Source organism: Leptonychotes weddellii, chromosome X (assembly GCF_054177405.1).
Source record: "Leptonychotes weddellii isolate Sample4059 chromosome X, ASM5417740v2, whole genome shotgun sequence".
NCBI lineage: Eukaryota > Metazoa > Chordata > Mammalia > Carnivora > Phocidae > Leptonychotes > Leptonychotes weddellii.
In genome coordinates this window covers 16,108,564-16,126,658 of record NC_138385.1, presented here as the reverse complement: position 1 = coordinate 16,126,658, position 18,095 = coordinate 16,108,564, and the positions used below count along the sequence as shown (strand labels likewise).

Genomic DNA, 18,095 nt, shown 5'->3' with positions numbered 1-18,095 from the left:
TTACACCAGCCAGAGAACCCAGAAGGGCAGAAGGGAAAACTTCCCTGCCCTTACGATATACGTCCTTTTTGTATATATAAGCAAGTCCCCACACTTGTTAGCAACACCTACAATAGAGCTTTGGGGGTATGAAAAAAGTCACTAATCTTTCCAAAGGATTAGAATAGATAAATTATTAAAATAATCTCTTTTTCTTTTTGGTTTCATACACTCAGACACCGATGAGAAGGTTCTATATACTCCACAAAAAGAGGGCTCTGTGGTCAATGAATTTTGAGACATGCTGGGTTCAACAGAACTAAACTGCTGTCTTCGGGGCAGTACGTCTCAGAGCCTTTTCTTAGCTAATAAGCATCGTGGTGCTCCTTGAGGGCAGAAATAGAATATGTTTCCCAGAGATACATAAGGCTTCCAGAACAGACGCTGCTTTCTTTCCACAGGATCGGAATATAAACAAATAACCCAAGTCTGAGGTCCTTGGGAAAAAGGTGGTCAGAAAGGAAGGCAGAAGCAGGAAGGGAACGATGCGGAGCACTGAGAGTTCTCTGAACCAGTGGTTCTCAAAGCCAGCATTCATCGGAATCACCAGGAGCGCTTATACCATCAAACCCACCCCCAGAATTGCTGATCCAGCAGGTCTGGGGTGGGGCCTGAGAATTCACATTTCGAACAAGTTCCCAGGTGAAGCCGGTGCTGCTAGAGTGCTAACAAGAGTCTTGAGAAGTTCTGCTCTGTGGGAATACTGTCCTATCTAACAATGGATTTAGCTATTTATTAAGCATTTTCTTATGTTACTGAAAATTCAGTTTCTAACAGGTCAGACTGAAGGGATTTTGATATCTGAATCCCACATCTCTGACCCCAGTAATGATATTAACCATCATATAAAAGAAGGCCCAGTCCTGGGGCGCCCGGCTGGCTCACTTGGTGGGGCATGTGACTCTTGAGCTCGGGGTTGTGAGTTCGAGCCCCACGTTGGGTGTAGAGATGACTTAAAACTAAAAAAAAAAAAAAAGATTTAAAAGAAGGCCAGCCCAGGTAGGTCATGGAGAAGAAGGATTGGGCTTCTTGAAATTCTATTCTATTACTCTTAGAAAACACATTCATTTTCTATTTACAAAGTAGTGTTATTAGTTCTAAAGGTGAGTATATTAAGATTAACTGTGTATTTATTACATGTTGCTTGCATTTGCTCTACAAGTCTCCCCAGAGTGTTTCTCTAAATGTTTGCTACGTACCCAAGTTTAAGTGACAAAGGGTTTTTTAGTAAATTCTTCTCAGCTCTCCAATAAATAAGTACCTTACTTACTGCAGAAAGCATACGCATTTGGGAGCATTATCCCTTCTCCTCACCCCCCAAAAAGACATCTGGAAAAAGAAAGCTAAAAGGAGGGAACTACTTTTCACATTAAATAAGCAAACAACCCAATGCTGACCATGGTGTTTCAGCATGGATAATCAAAAGCTGAGGTATTGATAGATTCCCAAACCTCAAAGCAAGCACCGAACATAAAGTTCATCCATTGTACGTGCAGCACACAGTAAGGAAACAATCCATCTCAGACAACGCTTCTCGTCCTCTTCACTAGAAGAAAATAAACACTGGTCTAAGGAGTGTCAAGTATTTGTAACTTTTCCCTTTCTGTATGATGAGTAGTCTCAACAGCATTTAGTTTATTTCTGAGTATCACGGCAAGCCTATCTCCAACCAAGGCCCCCAGTTTCCAATACTAGACTGACTGCCATACAAGGACACAACTAAATGAAAACCAGATAGCTTAATAAGCTGCAAATACTAGATTCAGACATGGAATTAGCCCCTTCCCTTGCCCCCTCGCTTTCTCACTAGTTATACAACTACATTCTTCCCCAAAGACTTGGAAATCACTTACAAGAAAGATACATTGCCAGCAAGATCATTATTATAAGCCTAAAGAGTAAGAGAGATACAATGTAATGGGGAAGGTGGGACAATAGGAATAATTATATCAAAAACTCCAAAACTCTAGACTCCGGTTAATTGCTTCAGGGGGACCCTAATGTAGCTCGGGGCTTTCTGGCAACCACAGTAAATAGGAGAATGGGTTGAACTGCATTGTTCTCACTGCCTGATAAAAGAAAGTATACTGGTTAATAAGCACCTCTTTGTAAAAAAGACTGCTGGATACTGTGGAAGGCATACAGAATAGGACATGGAACCTGCCCAGGAGGAGTTTGCAAATCTTATCTCTCCCAGGGCTGCAGAGGCATGAGGGGCTCTAGCATTTGACATAATGGCGGTAGAAACCACAGAAAAACCACAGGGTAGAAATCAAAGGTGACTGAGGTGCTCCGCGTAGTGGTGCCCCCTGGAGAAGAAGGAGCGCGTTTGATTGGGAGAAGGAGACTTCTCTGAGCTGGAATTCATCACAGCTCTTCATTTTGGCTTCAAGGAAAGCCAAGGAGTTTATAATGGAAAATATGTGATGAAAAATGGCACAAATAATTGTCTCTCTGGGGGAGTGTTACTTTCTCTATTACCCCCTTTTCATTAGTGTGTTATTTTATTCATTACACTTTCATTCTGGTGTTGTTTCAAATTTATTATTGAGCTGAAGTATTGCAGAATGAAAAGCCTTTCTCAGTAAGTGTCTTTGAATTTTCTTCCTTCCTCCCTCCCTCCTTCTTTCTCTTTCTTTCTTTCTTCTTCTGTACAATCTCTGACTGGGAAGCAATGTCATTTTTTCTTATGCATTTCTCTGGGGGGAGAATAGGAAATTTGAGGGAGCCACAAGTGAAATACGATTAAATATGTTTTATCGCTAATACTTCAAATATGGGGTAAATGTCCCATGCTCCCAGAGTGAGGTATTGAGAACTGGGGAGAAATGAGAGAGTCTCAGTTTTGGTTTTGCTGTCAGTTGCCTATTAACATCTGCAAGTCCCAACTATGGATATTATTGCAAAATATTAATGACGTCAGCTGAATGCTGCTAAATCCTGAAAATTATTAAAGTTTCCTTCTTCATTGAGACATTTTTCTAAAATATTCCAGGCACCTTCCCTGTGCTTGAAAGTAGAGTTAGATGCCCAAACCTGAATTATATCTTGATTACTGAGGATTAAACCCACAGCAATTTCTGTTCTGAAAAACAGGTATCACCAGGCAGAAAGGAGTAGAAGATGGAGAAGGTATAAGAGATTGAGCTTGACTACACAAACTCTAAGGTATAGCTCATAAGCCTAGAGAACCTTTTTAAAAACACATCTTGAAATCATTTTTCCCATTTCTTTTAAAAGCTGATTACTTGGACTCAGTTCTAGCTATTGAGGGCTCTAGTTAAGTTTATTTAAAAATGTCAGTGCATGGGCTCTCTGAGAATTTTTCTTTGCCCTTCTATGCTCAAACTCTTTGGACTTTTAAAAGATCACTGTACATTCAGAGTAAGTTATTAATTAAGCTTCAAATATATATTTTTATTGGACTAGGCAGTCACTTTTTACACAGAACCCTTTTCTGCAGATCATGACCTTGTACTTGACTCAGAATGACCTTATTAGTGCTAATCATGTTTCCAAGAATACTCTGATTTGCAAGCTAGCCATCTGCTGTAAAATTCTATTTCAAACATTGTAAGGTCCCCCCAAAAATAATGCTTGAATATTACTAGATTATCACACTAATTACTTTAACATAATATTTAATAGGGGCTACTCAGCAAGAATTTTTAAAAATCTATATATAGGGTAAAAGCATTCAAAATGCAACATTTGGAGAGCGTCCAACAGCGTGCGGCCAAAGAACATTTCTATAGTGCTAAGGGATGAAATTAAATTTGCAAAAATCAGCAATGTGTAAGCCATCAAATCTAGGTTAAAAGGTGGTTGAGTGAGGAGAGTTAGCACATGGGTGTATACAGTTTTCATTCATATTTAAGTAAAAATCAAATGGGTGGTAGAAGTACAGAGGCAGAAAGACAGCTGACAGAAGATACGGTGGTGAACAAGATGGCGTCTGATGTGAAACCGAAAAAAGTATGGCAGACCTTCACTTAAAATTCAGTGAGATCAGATATTCAGGGGAACACAGTGGCCATAGGCTGGAAGAAGAACGTCAACCCCCTCTTTCTGAATTAACCATGTTGACTTTAGCAACGCCTCACCTCCGTCCCTGGCTTTCTCTTCCCCCCGCCACACCTAGTTCAGTCTTACCATTTCATACCTTCAATACTTCACCACTTTCTAAGAGGATCTCCTCCCCCAATTGCCAGTCTCTCGTACTCTACCAATTCATCTTGCAGAGGCTGATGATGTCATTTCTCTACTTAAAAACGGTCAGACTCCTCAGAGCTATGAAATCAAGTTCAAACTCCTCACTGACTTTTAGGGCTACTCCTCTGCCAACCCAAGCTCTAGCTTCAGCCAGGCTGACTTAGCACGTAACTCCCTCCCCACACATCCCACCTTTCCCTCTCTGTCTTTGCTGAGGTTATGCCCTCTGCCTGGAATATCTTCCTATCCTTCCCTCAAAGAATACCTCAAACAGTACCTCTCCCATGACTGCGTGTCTCAATGCCACAGCTGGGTATAATCCCGGCCCCTGCCTCTCCCCCTGGACTCTTTTAGCGGTTAGTTTGTACCTGGCTTATGGTACATACATAACACAAACGGCTTCATAGTAAGAGGTCAGGCAGGGATCATGTCTTCCATAACTGTATCCTGCACAGTACTGAGCCCTGTGCCTAGCAAGTTATAGGTTTCCATAAATGTTTGTTGAATGAATCATTTCTTTGGGGAACTGAATGTATATAGAATTCTTAATGGATTTAACAGGACTTTCAGCATTAAATGACCCCTGACATTTGTAAAGTCCTTGTAGTAAACCACAACCAATAGCCCTACAAATTGAGTGCTGCTGCTAGCTCTTGTATGAAGAGAAACAGAAGTAGAGGAGTCCTGTGTCTTGCTCAAGGCCACACAAGGAGCCCTTGTTTGAGATGTTATTACAAGGCAGCGTTTTCTCTGTTTATGCTACTTGCTGATGCCATGCTTTGTTTCGGATATTTCCATGGTTGCATCTGTAGTTCACCCAAGAAACAGACATTTATCAAGACAACTTCTAAGGCTTCTTTGAAAAAAAAAAAAAGGCAATATTCCAATATATATATAATGGAATACTATTCAGCCCCGAGAAAGAAGGAAATCCTGCCCTTTGTGACAACATGGGTGGACCTGGAGGTCATTATGTTAAGTGAAATAACAGACACAGAAAGACAAATACTATATGATCTCACTTATACAAGGAATCTAAAAAGGATGGACTCACAGAAACAGAATAGAGTGGAGGTTACCAGGAGCTGGGGGCTAGGGGTGACGGGGAGATGCTGGTCAAAGGGTATAAACTTTCAGTTATAAGACAAATAAGTTCTGGAGATGTAATGTACCACATGGTGACTTTAGTGAATGATAACTGAATCGTATACTTGAAAAGTTGCTAAGAGAGTCAATTTTAAATATTTTCACCACAAAAAAATAATTATGGAAGTGACAGAGTTGTTAACTAACCCTACTGCGCTAGTCATTTCACACTATATACTTGTATCAAATCATCATGCTGTACACCTTAAACTTATACTATGTTGTATGTCAATGATATCTTAGTAAAGCTGGAAAAAATACAAATCCTTCCTCCATTGGGGGACTGGTGAAATAGACACAGACAAGGTTTTAAAATGTTTCAGCTACTTGTATTTTAAGATTTCATTTGTTTCTACATAGAATGCTTTGCTGGCTAATAATAAAAAAAAAAAAAAGCAAAATAACCAAGAAATTGCAAAAATTCTAGAGGTCATGTTTCTACAGAATCTGCAAAAATTTTAAGTTTGTTTAATGGAGTATGTGATAAGCATAAAGGTTAACAACAGAGAAACAACTTCTGAGATAGGTATTCACCAAATGTTTAAAACAAGAACACAGAGTTCTTAACGATATTAAACATTCTCAAAGTGTTACTTCAGTGTTACTCTTTCACAAATACAATGAACAAAAATGTTAAGGCAATGTGCCAATGTGGCTGGTTTAAAAAGACTATCACCTTTAAAAATGGAGTCTCCAAAAAGTATTTGGAACTGAGTAAGAGCTGACTGATACTACACTGCTGCTTACTCAATGTACCTAGATGCAGAAATTAGAACCTTACTACTTCATAAGTTAGCTAGCAAATCATGGCTGACACGCAGGATATGTCTTAGCTGAGGGAATTTGTCATATTTACCACATATTTAACATATTTAACAGCTACATCACTGTGGACCCTACATTTTCAAACTTATGGATGGTTTTCCCGGTGTGGAAACTGCCTTCACTGTCCACTGCGTACCCATGAGAACATGGGTAGGAGCAAATTTCTTCTCTACCAATTTCCGGTGGGTAAATAAAAATTTGAGTTTCAACAAAAAACATATGCCCACGTAGGATAGAAAAAAAAAAAAACCCAATACAGCAAACATTTAAATGCCCATGGCCAAGTTACACTTGCCAAAATTGATGGATCCTGCAGCCGTATCTACTGTACTTAACTAAATCACAGATTAGACTAAGCAATATTATACAAACTCATCACAAACAAGATACTGAAAGAAATAATTTACTCTGGGGCGCCTGGGTGGCTCAGTTGGTTAAGCGACTGCCTTCGGCTCAGGTCATGATCCTGGAGTCCAGGGATCGAGTCCCGCATCGGGCTCCCTGCTCAGCAGGGGGTCTGCTTCTCCCTCTGCCCTCTTCCCTCTCGTGGTCTCTGTCTCTCATTCTCTCTCTCTCAAATAAATAAATAAAATCTTTAAAAAAAAAAAATAATTTACTCTGACTTTGGAGACAAGATGGCCAAGTCCAAATAGTGGAGATTATTTAGAGAATAAAAGGTTGAAGAATAAATGGAATCGTTTACTGACTTTTAAGAAAGCAATATCAAGAAAGACAGGAAAATGAGCCAATCAAACTTCTAATTACATCTAGCAGTAAAACTTGACCCTGTGGTGAGAACCGAAGGCACAGAAATAAAAGCATTGTTTCAAAAACCTAACCAGGATGGTAAATCTGGATTCTACAGCATCAACTACAAAAAACCATCAATTTAGGAAACTGAAGACTGATTACAGAGAGGAGAAAATATGGAAGAAAATGAAAAGATTACTTAGAGATAATGAGGAAAGAACGGACGGCTAAGATTCCTCTGGAATATATAACCCTATAGGTCAATAATCAAGCAGCAGACTGAGACAGAGGAAAAGAGGGTAAGCTCAGGGACGTTATAAACAGAAAGCTAATCTGTAAGGGCAAAAAAGAGCAGTAGGTAAATGATGTTCTATGAATAAAGTCAGGTTTCTCGAAAAACTAATTGCTATTTCCAGATGCACAGAAGTACCTGGCATCCACCTTTTACAAAAATTTGAAATAGAGAAAAAGACAGTATTTGTAATGATTCCAGACAGCTCCACGACATGAAGAGAATTACTTAATGATCAAGTAGGATCAGGTATATATTTCTCTAACATGTAAGAGTTTCTTCCAAACAAAAGAGTTGACATATAGTTCTCCAACTTCTGATTTTCAGATCTCTCACACTAATCGGGGGTCCCGTGGCAAGGGGTCAGTCTTAATGGCATCAAATGGTGGTTGAAAAATACAACCCAATAGCAACCTTGGCTTTGAGGTGGAGAGAAATGATCTTGAGCTATGCTCCCATAAAACAACATTTTAAATGGGTTGGGTTAGATTCCAAGTTATTTGATGAAACAATATCTGACCCACAATAAAGCTGAACTGCCTCTATGATAGTTTCAGCTGACTTGTGACAGGTGCCTCCCTAGCTAGCCGGGGCACTGTACTAATGAGTATATAACAGAATCAGATGCCAGAGTTTCATGCAGCAAAGATGTATATGATCCACAGCCAGTTATAATCCCCAATTCTAGCTAAGTAACTTAGCAACACAGGGTTTGGGGGAGAGAGATAGACAAGGGAGTCAAGACAGCTTGGGGTTCCGACTCTTGGCCATTCAATAAAGCAATTAAAGAAACTAACTAAATCACTAAGTTAGATAACTTTGTCTACAAATAAAAACCACCAGGTCCCTATTCCTCTTTCTTCTCCAGTGATTGTCAAAGAACTTAATGTGAAAAGTCTTAATCTAAATGTGGGGCGCTTGGGTGGCTCAATCGGTTGAGCGTCGGACTCTTGATTTTGGCTCAGGTTGTGATCTCAGGTCGTGAGATCGAGCCTCACCTTGGGTGTAGAGCCTGCTTAGGATTCTGTCTCTCCCTCTGCCCCTCCCCCTGCTCAGGCTCGCTCTCTCTCTAAAAAAAAAAAAAAAAAAGTCTTAATCTAAAAGCAATGTCATGAAACAATAAATGAGGGAGGGATTAGGAAAGGCAACCTTGGCTTCCCCCCAACCCCGCCCACCTTTTGAAGTACAAAAAGTGAAGGGGAGCCAAACCCCCACCCCAGTGTCATGTGACACAATCTGACCAAGGTAAGGGCCGGATGATTTTGGTCTAGTAAAAATAATAGCCCAGTTGATGTTTTCTCCATTTCCTCCTTCTCCGCAGGGGGAAGAACCGAAATGATTAGAAGGACACTGGAGCCCTCAGGCTCTCTGGCTACTGCTTATGTGATCTTGTGCTGGCCACTCTCCCTCACTGGGTCTCCAGGTTCCTTATCAGGAAATGCGAACAGTCTAAACTCGGTGGTCTTCCTTCTCCAGCCCAAATTCTTGATTTTCTAGGTTTGTGAAGCGCTAGTCTGGGTAGGAACGCTTTCTTAATGATTTAACTCTCTGACTCATTAAACTGGTTGGGGTCAGGCCCAGGATCAGCCATTGCACGGACATCAGCATTTTCTCATTTCCATACCGCAGGCGGAAGAAGGCAAAATGAAAAGAAACAATATTCCACTGTATTTCTGAGCATCAGGGGACAGGAGGTGCTCGTGTGAGAACACAAAAGCTAACTTTTAGAAATATTTTATTTGGAAATAACTCTAGACTTCCAGAAAAATTCCAAAAATGGTACAGAGAGTCCGTGCCTACCCTTCACTCAGCTTCCCATCACATCAGCAGCTTACATACCATACATAGTGTTATCAAAAGCAGGACTCTAGTACAATATTAACTAAACTAGAGACTTTTTGATTTTCACCAATTTCCCCCCAAATGCCCTTTCTCTGTTCCAGGATGTAACCCATGATCTCACATTGCATTAACTTGTCAATGTCTCCTTAGTCTCCTCCAATCTGTGACAGTTCCTCAGTCTTTCTTTGTCTTTCATGACCTTGACACTTTGGCCAGTGGGGAGCTCCTTCAGACCCGCTCCTGTGTCCTCTTGTCATGCCCCACTCTTTTGTGAGCACTTACTTACTTTCTGGCACCACAAGACATTACAGGCTCACTTTTACTTTCCCTGCCTCGGTCCAGTCAGCTCTTACTCCGAGGAGCCCTGGTTCCTTTCCTGAAGAATGGTATTTAGAGATCAAGATCTGGGTGCTAGGTGTGTTTATTACTATTGAGGTGCCCTTGCTTGTATGTATGTATGTATGTAGGAGACATAAGCATGTACGGTGATCCATGCATACACATAGCTCTATGTCTATTTCTGTATCTGTGCTCATATGAAAATGAACATACTGATGTTTCCACTCTAATCCACACTATAGGATTAGTTCTAGCCTTCCCCTTTTCCTTATTTTTAACTCTTTTATCTGATGGTGAGGAAGCCGGCTATCTTTATCTATTCTCTATTCACCTATTTGTTCAACCCCAGCATCCATATAAAGTACTTACATGTGCCTGTGAGTAACAGATTTACTAAGTAGAGCCCAGTGCTTGTGTGCAATTCTGTTTATCCTTAATATAAATCTATATATTGGTACTATAAATATAGCACCTCCAGGTTCCTTTTGATTAATGTCAGCATGGTATATCTTTTCTTCTCCTTTTAACATTTGTAAATAAAACAAACAAAAAAAGCAAGGAGAAGAACAGTATGCTACTATTTGTGTAAAAAAGTGAGAATAGGCACATACATATTTGCATGTATGTTCAAAAATATCTATGGGAGAGAGAAAACTCAGTACATTGGTTGTAAGGTCAACAGGTTAGCTGCAGAAAAAAATGAGAGGGAAACTTCACTGCATATCCTTTACTGGTTTTTAACTGCATACCTCTTATAATTTTTTTTATTTTTGAGATATTCATATACCATAAAGCTCCCCCTTGTAAAGTGTACACATCAGTGGTTTTCAGTTTATTCACCAAGTTGTGCAACCATTACCACTGTCTACTTCTAGAACATTCTATCCATTAGTGGTCCCTTCCCACTGCTCCTCCAATCTATTCTCTCCTTGCCACCAATGCCCCTGGTAATACTGAGCTGCTTTCCGTCTGTGGATTTGCCAACTCTGGATACTTCATATAAATGGAATCATACAATATGGAGTCTTTCTGAACTGCCTTTTTGCCCTTAACATAATGTTTTCAAGGTTCATCCATGTTAGTACTTCATTATATAGCTAAATAATATTCCATGGTATGTAGAAAACACATTTTATCTATTCATCAATTGACGGCCATTTGTTGTTCAAATTTTTGAATGATTAAAATGCATTATCCATTCAAAAATTAAATTTTAAAAAATCAAAAGGGAAAGAAACAACCCATTCACAACATTTTTCTAAAAAGTTAAAAGTAAAAGAAAAATCATCAAGTAAATAACGTATGACAAAGAATAATATATGGAAGAGCTTTGCTTGGCGATTCGCCAGCGGACTTCTAAGACTCAGTGGCTAAGATTTATTACAGCAAAAAATACAGAGCAAAAGCAGCAGGGAAAAGATCTGTATCAGGAGAGTCCAGTGACGCCTAGCACAGGCTTCCAGGGTCCTTCCTCATCTGGGACATGCTCTGGGTCTTTACCATGATATACACAGCCCCTTACCTCTCCCACCTCATCTCCTGCTGCTCTCCCCCTTCATCCCTCTGCTCCAGTCACCCTGGTGACCCCAAGGTTCCTCACACACACCAGGCTCACTGCTGCTGTGGGGCCTTTGCCGTTGCTGTTCTCTTTGCCTGGAATGTTCTCAGAAATCCTCGTAGCTTACTCCCTCACCTCCTTCATGCCTCTCCTCAAATATCACCACATTAGAGGAGTCCTTCCTGACTATTTAATCTAAAACAGCAGCCCCTGCCATTCTCTGTGTCCTTTCCTTGCCTCATTTTTCTTCACACCGGACGATGTCATTCACCTGAATATTGACTTCCTTTCTGTTTGCCCCTCCTCCCCCAACTAGACTATCTGCTTCATGGAGGCAGGGACTGTTTCTAGCTCACTGCTAGATCCCTCTGCCTAGCACAATGCCTGGCACCCAACAGGTGCTTCTTAAGTACCTATCCAGTGACTGGATGAATAAATTGCATCTATCTATCTACCTAGCTAGCTAGCTAGCTAGCTATGTATCTATCTGTCTACGGACACTGAGTGGAGGGGAAGAAGGAAGGTATTTGGAACATGTAAGATTCCTTATTCTCAGCTCCAGAATGCCAGAATGTAGAGGAGATGCTCAGTGAAATTCTCAACTTTTCTCTCAGGATTTGAGTATGCAAGCATTATATTTAATATCATAAAACTTCTCTTATAAAGATGATTTTAGTTTCCCCTTGGAGCTTAGCCCTGTCTAAAAAATGTTTTTCTTTCTTTTTTTTTTTTTTTTTGATTAGAAATAACAGTTTTGTAGAACACATAAATAATGCAGAAAGAACTGAACTACAAGGTGAGAGTTCTCTGGACTGGAGGTCGGGGGGTGCACTGTGACGGGGACAGCGGAAACAGGCAGCTACGTCAGGTGTCAGGGCAGCTGCGTCAGGAGGACTCACCAAAATGTCCCCAGGCATACACATCGGACTGTCTTGCTTGACTGTTTCTATCCTTCACCTATTTTTCCAGGAAAATACCATTGTTCATATTTTCTTTATTGTAACGCTTGTATATTAAAGACCTTTTTATCTGTCAAATTAGCTACATTTTTTCCCTCAAATTATTGCTTATCTTCTAACTTTTTGGTGTTTTCTGTCACTCAGCCATGATTTGTATTGTGTAGTCAGTTCTAATAATCCTTTGCTTTGATTGTCTCTGCCTTTGACAGTGTGCTTAGAAGGCCTTCCCCACCCCCAGGATTACAGAAGTGTTCACCTACACTTTCTTCTACTACTGTCATGGTTTAATTTTATTTTTCATGTTTAAATAGGGCACCTGGAATTTATTTGGTGAACATAGACATTTCTTGAGTGCTGATAATAAGCCAGTCTCTGTTCCAAGTGCCTTATGTGGATCACCTCATTTGAATGCTCAGTAACTCCAGAGGTAGGTGCTAGTAGGTTCTTTGTTTTCACAGGTGAGGGAACGTAGGGACAGGAAGATTGGGTACTTGTTCAAGACAACACAGCTGGCAAAATCTGGCCCATCCAATGGTAAAGGCTACACAGGGTTGTGGTGAGGATTAGAGTCAGCATGTGTAAAGTTTCTGGAATACAGTAGGCATTGAATAGAAGATAAAGCTTATTATTATGATGGCATAGTTCTCATAAACATAATTTCTGATGGCTGCGTATTATTTGAAAAATAGTATCTTTTACATTAAGTATGTTTCTAAAATACTCTTCTTTCACAAGTATGAAAAGCCTTTGGAATTACATGGAATGACTGAAACCTTTTTTTTTTCTCTTTTTGAGGAAACAGTTGTCATTAAAAGAAATTTTTGAAATACGTACTGAAGAGATTCATCAGGTAACAGACTTACAGATTTGTTTCTTTTGAAATCTTTGTGACTATATTACAGTTTTCTAGAAATGATGTTTTTAATTTCTGACCAGAAAAAGTGCCACAATAAGTGGTATATTTTTTAAAAGTCTCTGAATGAGAGATCAGGCAGTGTTTAGATTTTCTTTTCTTTTTTTCTCTCTTTTTTTTTTTTTTTGGTACCCTGGGAAGAACATGAGACTGACAGGAAGGATAAATGGAGGGAGAGGTTGGCTGTCCAGGATTGTTGGGGGAGGGAGTGAGGGAGTGAAGTCTGTGAGGATGCAGGAGGTAAGGCAAGGTTTATGAGACATATGTATAGTCATATAAAGGATAGAAAGACTGGACGGAAACACATAGAAACGTTAACGATGATATTGCCTCAGTGGGGATGATATTTACACTTTACCTACCTTTTGTTACATTTTATTCTTATCTTCTTGTGTATGATTTTTAAGATTTCTTTTTGTCTTTTCCTTTCCCTTCATAGAACTGGATAACTTTCACAATCGGGGGAAATATTATTTATCTTGGAAACAAAGGCAGAACACCTTGTTCCTGATGTAGGAAGATCCTAAGTTAGAAGTGGCCAGGGGCACTTACTTCATTCAGCACAAGGGTCAGCCCACAGTAGCCCACGACAGGGACACACACATCCCAAAACTTCTTGGGCTTCTCATCCTCCAGGGTTCTGTCATTCTGGGGGCCCATCACTGCATCTTTTTCTGTCATGCCCTCGGTCTATTTTCTCCTCCCTCCCCTTCTTGATTGACCATAATATAACGAGTGATCAGATACATCAACATCATGCACTCTCGGATATAATGCACATCTTTCCTGCGGTTTTCTTGCCAAAAATGCACGACCCTAATCAAATCATAAGAAAGCATTCGCAAACCCAAACTGAGAGGCATTCTACAAAAAAACTGACCGGTACTCATCCAAAGTGTCAAGGTCAGGAAAGATACTGAAAGACTGAGGAACTGTCACAGATTAGAGGGGACTAAGGAGATAGGACGAGTAAGTGCAATGTGGGATCCTGGATTGGATCTTGGAACAGAGAAAGGACACTGTGGGAAAATTGGTGAAATTCAAATAAGGTCTCTAGTTTAGTTAATAATATTGTACTAGAGTTAATTTCCTGGTTTTGATAACTGGGCTCTGTAAGGTATCTAAGTTGTTGACATTACTGGAAGCTAGGTGAAGGGTATGCAGGAACTCCTTGTACTATGCTTAAAGATTTTATTTTTAGATTTATTTATTTATTTTAGGGAGAGAGAGAGTGAGTGGGGGGGAGGGACAGAGGTAGAGAGAGACAGAGAATCTCAAGCAGACTCCCCACTGAGCATGGAGCCCAATGTGGGACTCTGAGATCATGATCTGAGATGAAATCAAGAGTTGGCCGCCTAACCGACTGAGCCACGCAGGTGCCCCTAATCCTTGTACTACTTTTGCAACTTTTCTGTAAGCCTGAAATTATTTCAAAATAAAAAATTTAAAAAGTTAGGTTGAGCTATCAATATGTATTTGTTTAGGTTCTAATTGTAATTCCATTTTTCTTTCAAAAAAAGTTTTTTTAATGTCCGAAATAGCACTGACTTTTACCAAAGATACTTCCTTTTCAAGCTCAGTATTACTGAAGATAGAGATCCTCAAGTAAAATATTATTTTCCTGGAATCTCAGGATGACAGGTGTTGTCTATGTATCTTTATAGTGCAGGCAGACCTCTCTGATCAAGCTTAGAAATGGCCCTAAGTCTTGCATAATCCAGTGACCCTTGGGATCCTAGCGTGGTATTTTTAGTGACGATCTTTTGTTAAATGTAAGAGACATACCCTGAAAGTATCAAGCAAGGTCAGTGGTAAACTGTCATAGCAAGAAACTGGCACAGAACGGGTTAAGCAATATTTTGGAGAGAAATTTTGAAATAATTGTGCCAAGCAGGCTAGGCAATTGAGTCAAAAACAGCTACATATCAATATGACATGAGACTCACTCTTTTATGTAGTTGGAAATTAATCTATGGGCTGCACTGTCTAGATCTCTCTCTGAAGATAGGGCAACCTTCATCAATGAACACTCAACATTCATGGAGTGATGGGCACAGCACTTCAGCACAATGCACAATTAGCCATCAAGCTGGCCCTCCTTATTTTGACAACATTCCCTCATTATGAGGTGAGTATAGAATATTGTGTCTATTGTGCCTATTAGGAAGGCAAAGAACCATCATCATCTGGTAGAGTACCTAGTGTTAATGAAATCCTTACAAAAACAAGACACAGAGCACCAAATGCAGCAGCCCAAAACTCATCAAATGATTGCTTCAATTATTAACCACTCACAGAAATAGAAATAGTGCACAGATGCATTTCAAAGGTGTTTCAATTATACAATAGTAAATGCCACAATGAACACTGAGGTATGTTATTTGTGTATTATAGATAGGATCGTTGTACAATCCACATAGGTCAATTACCCCCAACTTAGTAATAGGGTTCATGCATATCATGGATAAGGAATAATATAAAAGCAGACAGCCACCAAGCTCTTGTACAGATGTGGAACTGTGATGAATGTGCTGTCTAAATGGCAAATTAATTAATTGTTTGAAAGGTTTTGTGTATTTGAAATATTAAAGTTTTTATTAAAATTTGAAAATGTGAGGTTTATATAAATTGTCTTTATCCTGTGTGATTGGTCACCAAGATATTAACATAATGCAAAAATTATTTTAAAAACACTGGATGCAGTGAGTAGACAGTGTATTTAAATAATTAAGTGGCTTATCAATATTCATTGGCCACTATCTATGTAGTCTCTGAATTAAACATTTTCCAACCTTCAAAGTAGTAGTACAGTATGTGTTTTATTAACAATTGCTTTGCTTATTATTTTCTTCCAAATATTTCCTTTATGGCACTCTGACCTGAAGTATACCAATGATTAGGAGGATCACCTATCTCCTGCCACCAGATGTCTGGAAAGAGAGAATTTACAAAGCCTGCAAGGAACTCTCAATCAAAGAGTAAACTATAAAAACAGTGATACTTAGCTTGAAGAACTAATATGACACTCATGGCAACTGGATTTGGGTATGTCCATTTGGAACATGAGTTTGTAGAATGAAACAATAAACCCTAACTAAATAGAGCTGTTTTGAAGAACTCCTCAAACAAACATCTTAGTGAATTGCAAGAAAATAATCTTCCATTTAATTCACTCTTAGAGTGATACGTGAGTTTTCGTTTATGTAATCTCATGGCATCTCCATAATAATCCTGGAAGTTAGGTAGAGATAAAGGAATGTAAGCCTTACCAGAGTAAGTAGCTAAGGTCAGACACAGTAGCAAGGCTGGGACTGTCCGCCAGATCTCCTGAAACAACATATGCACAGTGCCTCGTGCTATCCCAGACCCACTTGACGGACTGGATGAAAGATATCTCCTGTTTCCACCCCAAATAACCCAGTGCTCTTTTCTGCTTCAAGGCATTGCCAGGTAATGCAGCGGAGATTTTAATAATATACAAAATAATTGTAGATGAAACTCGAATGATAGTGAAATGTAGAGAATAAGCCCTTTAATCATAATATCTGCTGCAAATAAGAGCAATTCAGACATTTTCAATGGCAAAAATTACTGGTTTTTTACAATAATAACTTTGCATTCTTGACTTGGGAGGGTCTGCAACAAAAAGTACTAACCACGAAATAAGTTAAATTAACTATCTATGGAGGATGTAACTTGATGAAATGTTTTCTGAAGAAATGATCACAAAAAAGAATACATCTCTGTCAGCCAATGCAGCCATAAATAAAAATGTTAATGAGGTAAAATTGGTCATGATGAGGCTAAAACAATATCAAGAAATTGAAAAGGTTCTTATTAGGCTTAATTCACTTTGATGTATGTTGAAAAAAAATTCTCGAATGCATCGTAGCAAATCTTATTAAACCAGGAATCTATTACTATTTTTTTTTACTTCTGCACTTTAATTTATAAATCTTTATCCTTAATTTAAAGATAACTATGAATAACACATGAAAGTCAGTGCATTTTCTTATTCTGCAATCACATATGTTCTATTCTACATAATATCTCATTTGCCCTCATATTTTGGTTATAGTCTAGTACATAATATTCAGGTTTGATGACCTTGGCAATAAGACTTACCTTATAAAATGTACTCACAAATCTAAAATTGGTTAATCAGTTCAGGAAGAAAATTAAGTGAACCTAGTTTGGTACCAATGTTTAAGTTAAAGTTTCAAAATATACTTTGACTAAGTATGCTGGGGGCTCTTGGCTGGCTTAGTCGGTAGACTGTGCGACTCTTGATCTCGGGGTTGTGAGTTCGAGCCCTGCATTGGGTGTAGAGATTACTAAAATAAATAAACTTTAAAAGACATTTTCCTCCTGGATGGTGAGATTTTCACCTTATACTCTTTGAGTATGACTTCACTTGTCCTCTGAAAGCTGCCTGGTCCCTGCCAAGTGTATTTTAATAACATAGTTAATAGGGCTATAATTCAGTAAAGGGCTTCTTTAGGCTCTATGAGAATTATGATCACTGTACTCAACATTTAAATCCTATACAAAGAAGTAAAGTATGGCAAGGCTGCAATTTCTTACTCCTACAAAAATTCTTTAATTTTTTTCCTTCAAATCTATCTTGATCAGTGGGCTTTGATGAGATAAGATGAACTATAGTCTGGCTTAGTTCTACAAGCACAGAGTCTACATCCTGTCTTAACAAACAAACAAACAAACAAACAAAACTTACACTTCCACGCTATTCACTTTACTAATTTCAAAGCACATCATATTTCAAAACACATAGACATCAACAAATTTAAATGAAATGTTATGTGCATGTAGATGAGACTCACCTTTAAAGAATCAAAACACGCCACCACACGGCCATTTTCCACGTGGCAGACTCTTGGCGGATGGGCAAACTTGCAATCTGCATCAGCTCGAGAGCAGGTTCCTCTCTGAAATTCTCTGCAGACTTCTAAAGTCAGCCACTTGGTGTCACGAACCAGGGTGACATTGACAGCCGTCATATTGAAAGCAAAGTTAGAATCAAGTACACCCTCTCTAGGATAGTTTCGCTGCTGTTAAATGGTTAAAAGTGAATTCAAGCTATATGTGAAGAGATAAGGTTGCTTTCGTGAAATGCTTCTTTGTTAGCACTTAGGTTTTCGTTTCAGCCAAAATTTGGTCTGGTCAAACAGAGCCAATCACAAAGTAAAAATTGTATCAGAA

At 39.1% G+C, this 18,095-nt stretch overlaps 1 protein-coding gene across 1 annotated transcript in view; it reads right to left on the bottom strand.

Annotated features, from left to right (window-relative positions):
• Positions 1-18,089, bottom strand: part of MBNL3 (muscleblind like splicing regulator 3) — a gene marked incomplete at its 3' end in the record, with an annotated part of 49,932 nt that extends 31,843 nt beyond the window's left edge. Inside the window, exon 1 of the mRNA XM_081809270.1 lies at positions 17,717-18,089. Coding sequence (XP_081665396.1) covers positions 17,717-17,893 — 177 coding nt within the window. The remainder of the gene's footprint in view (positions 1-17,716) is intronic.
• Positions 18,090-18,095: the final 6 nt, after the last annotated feature.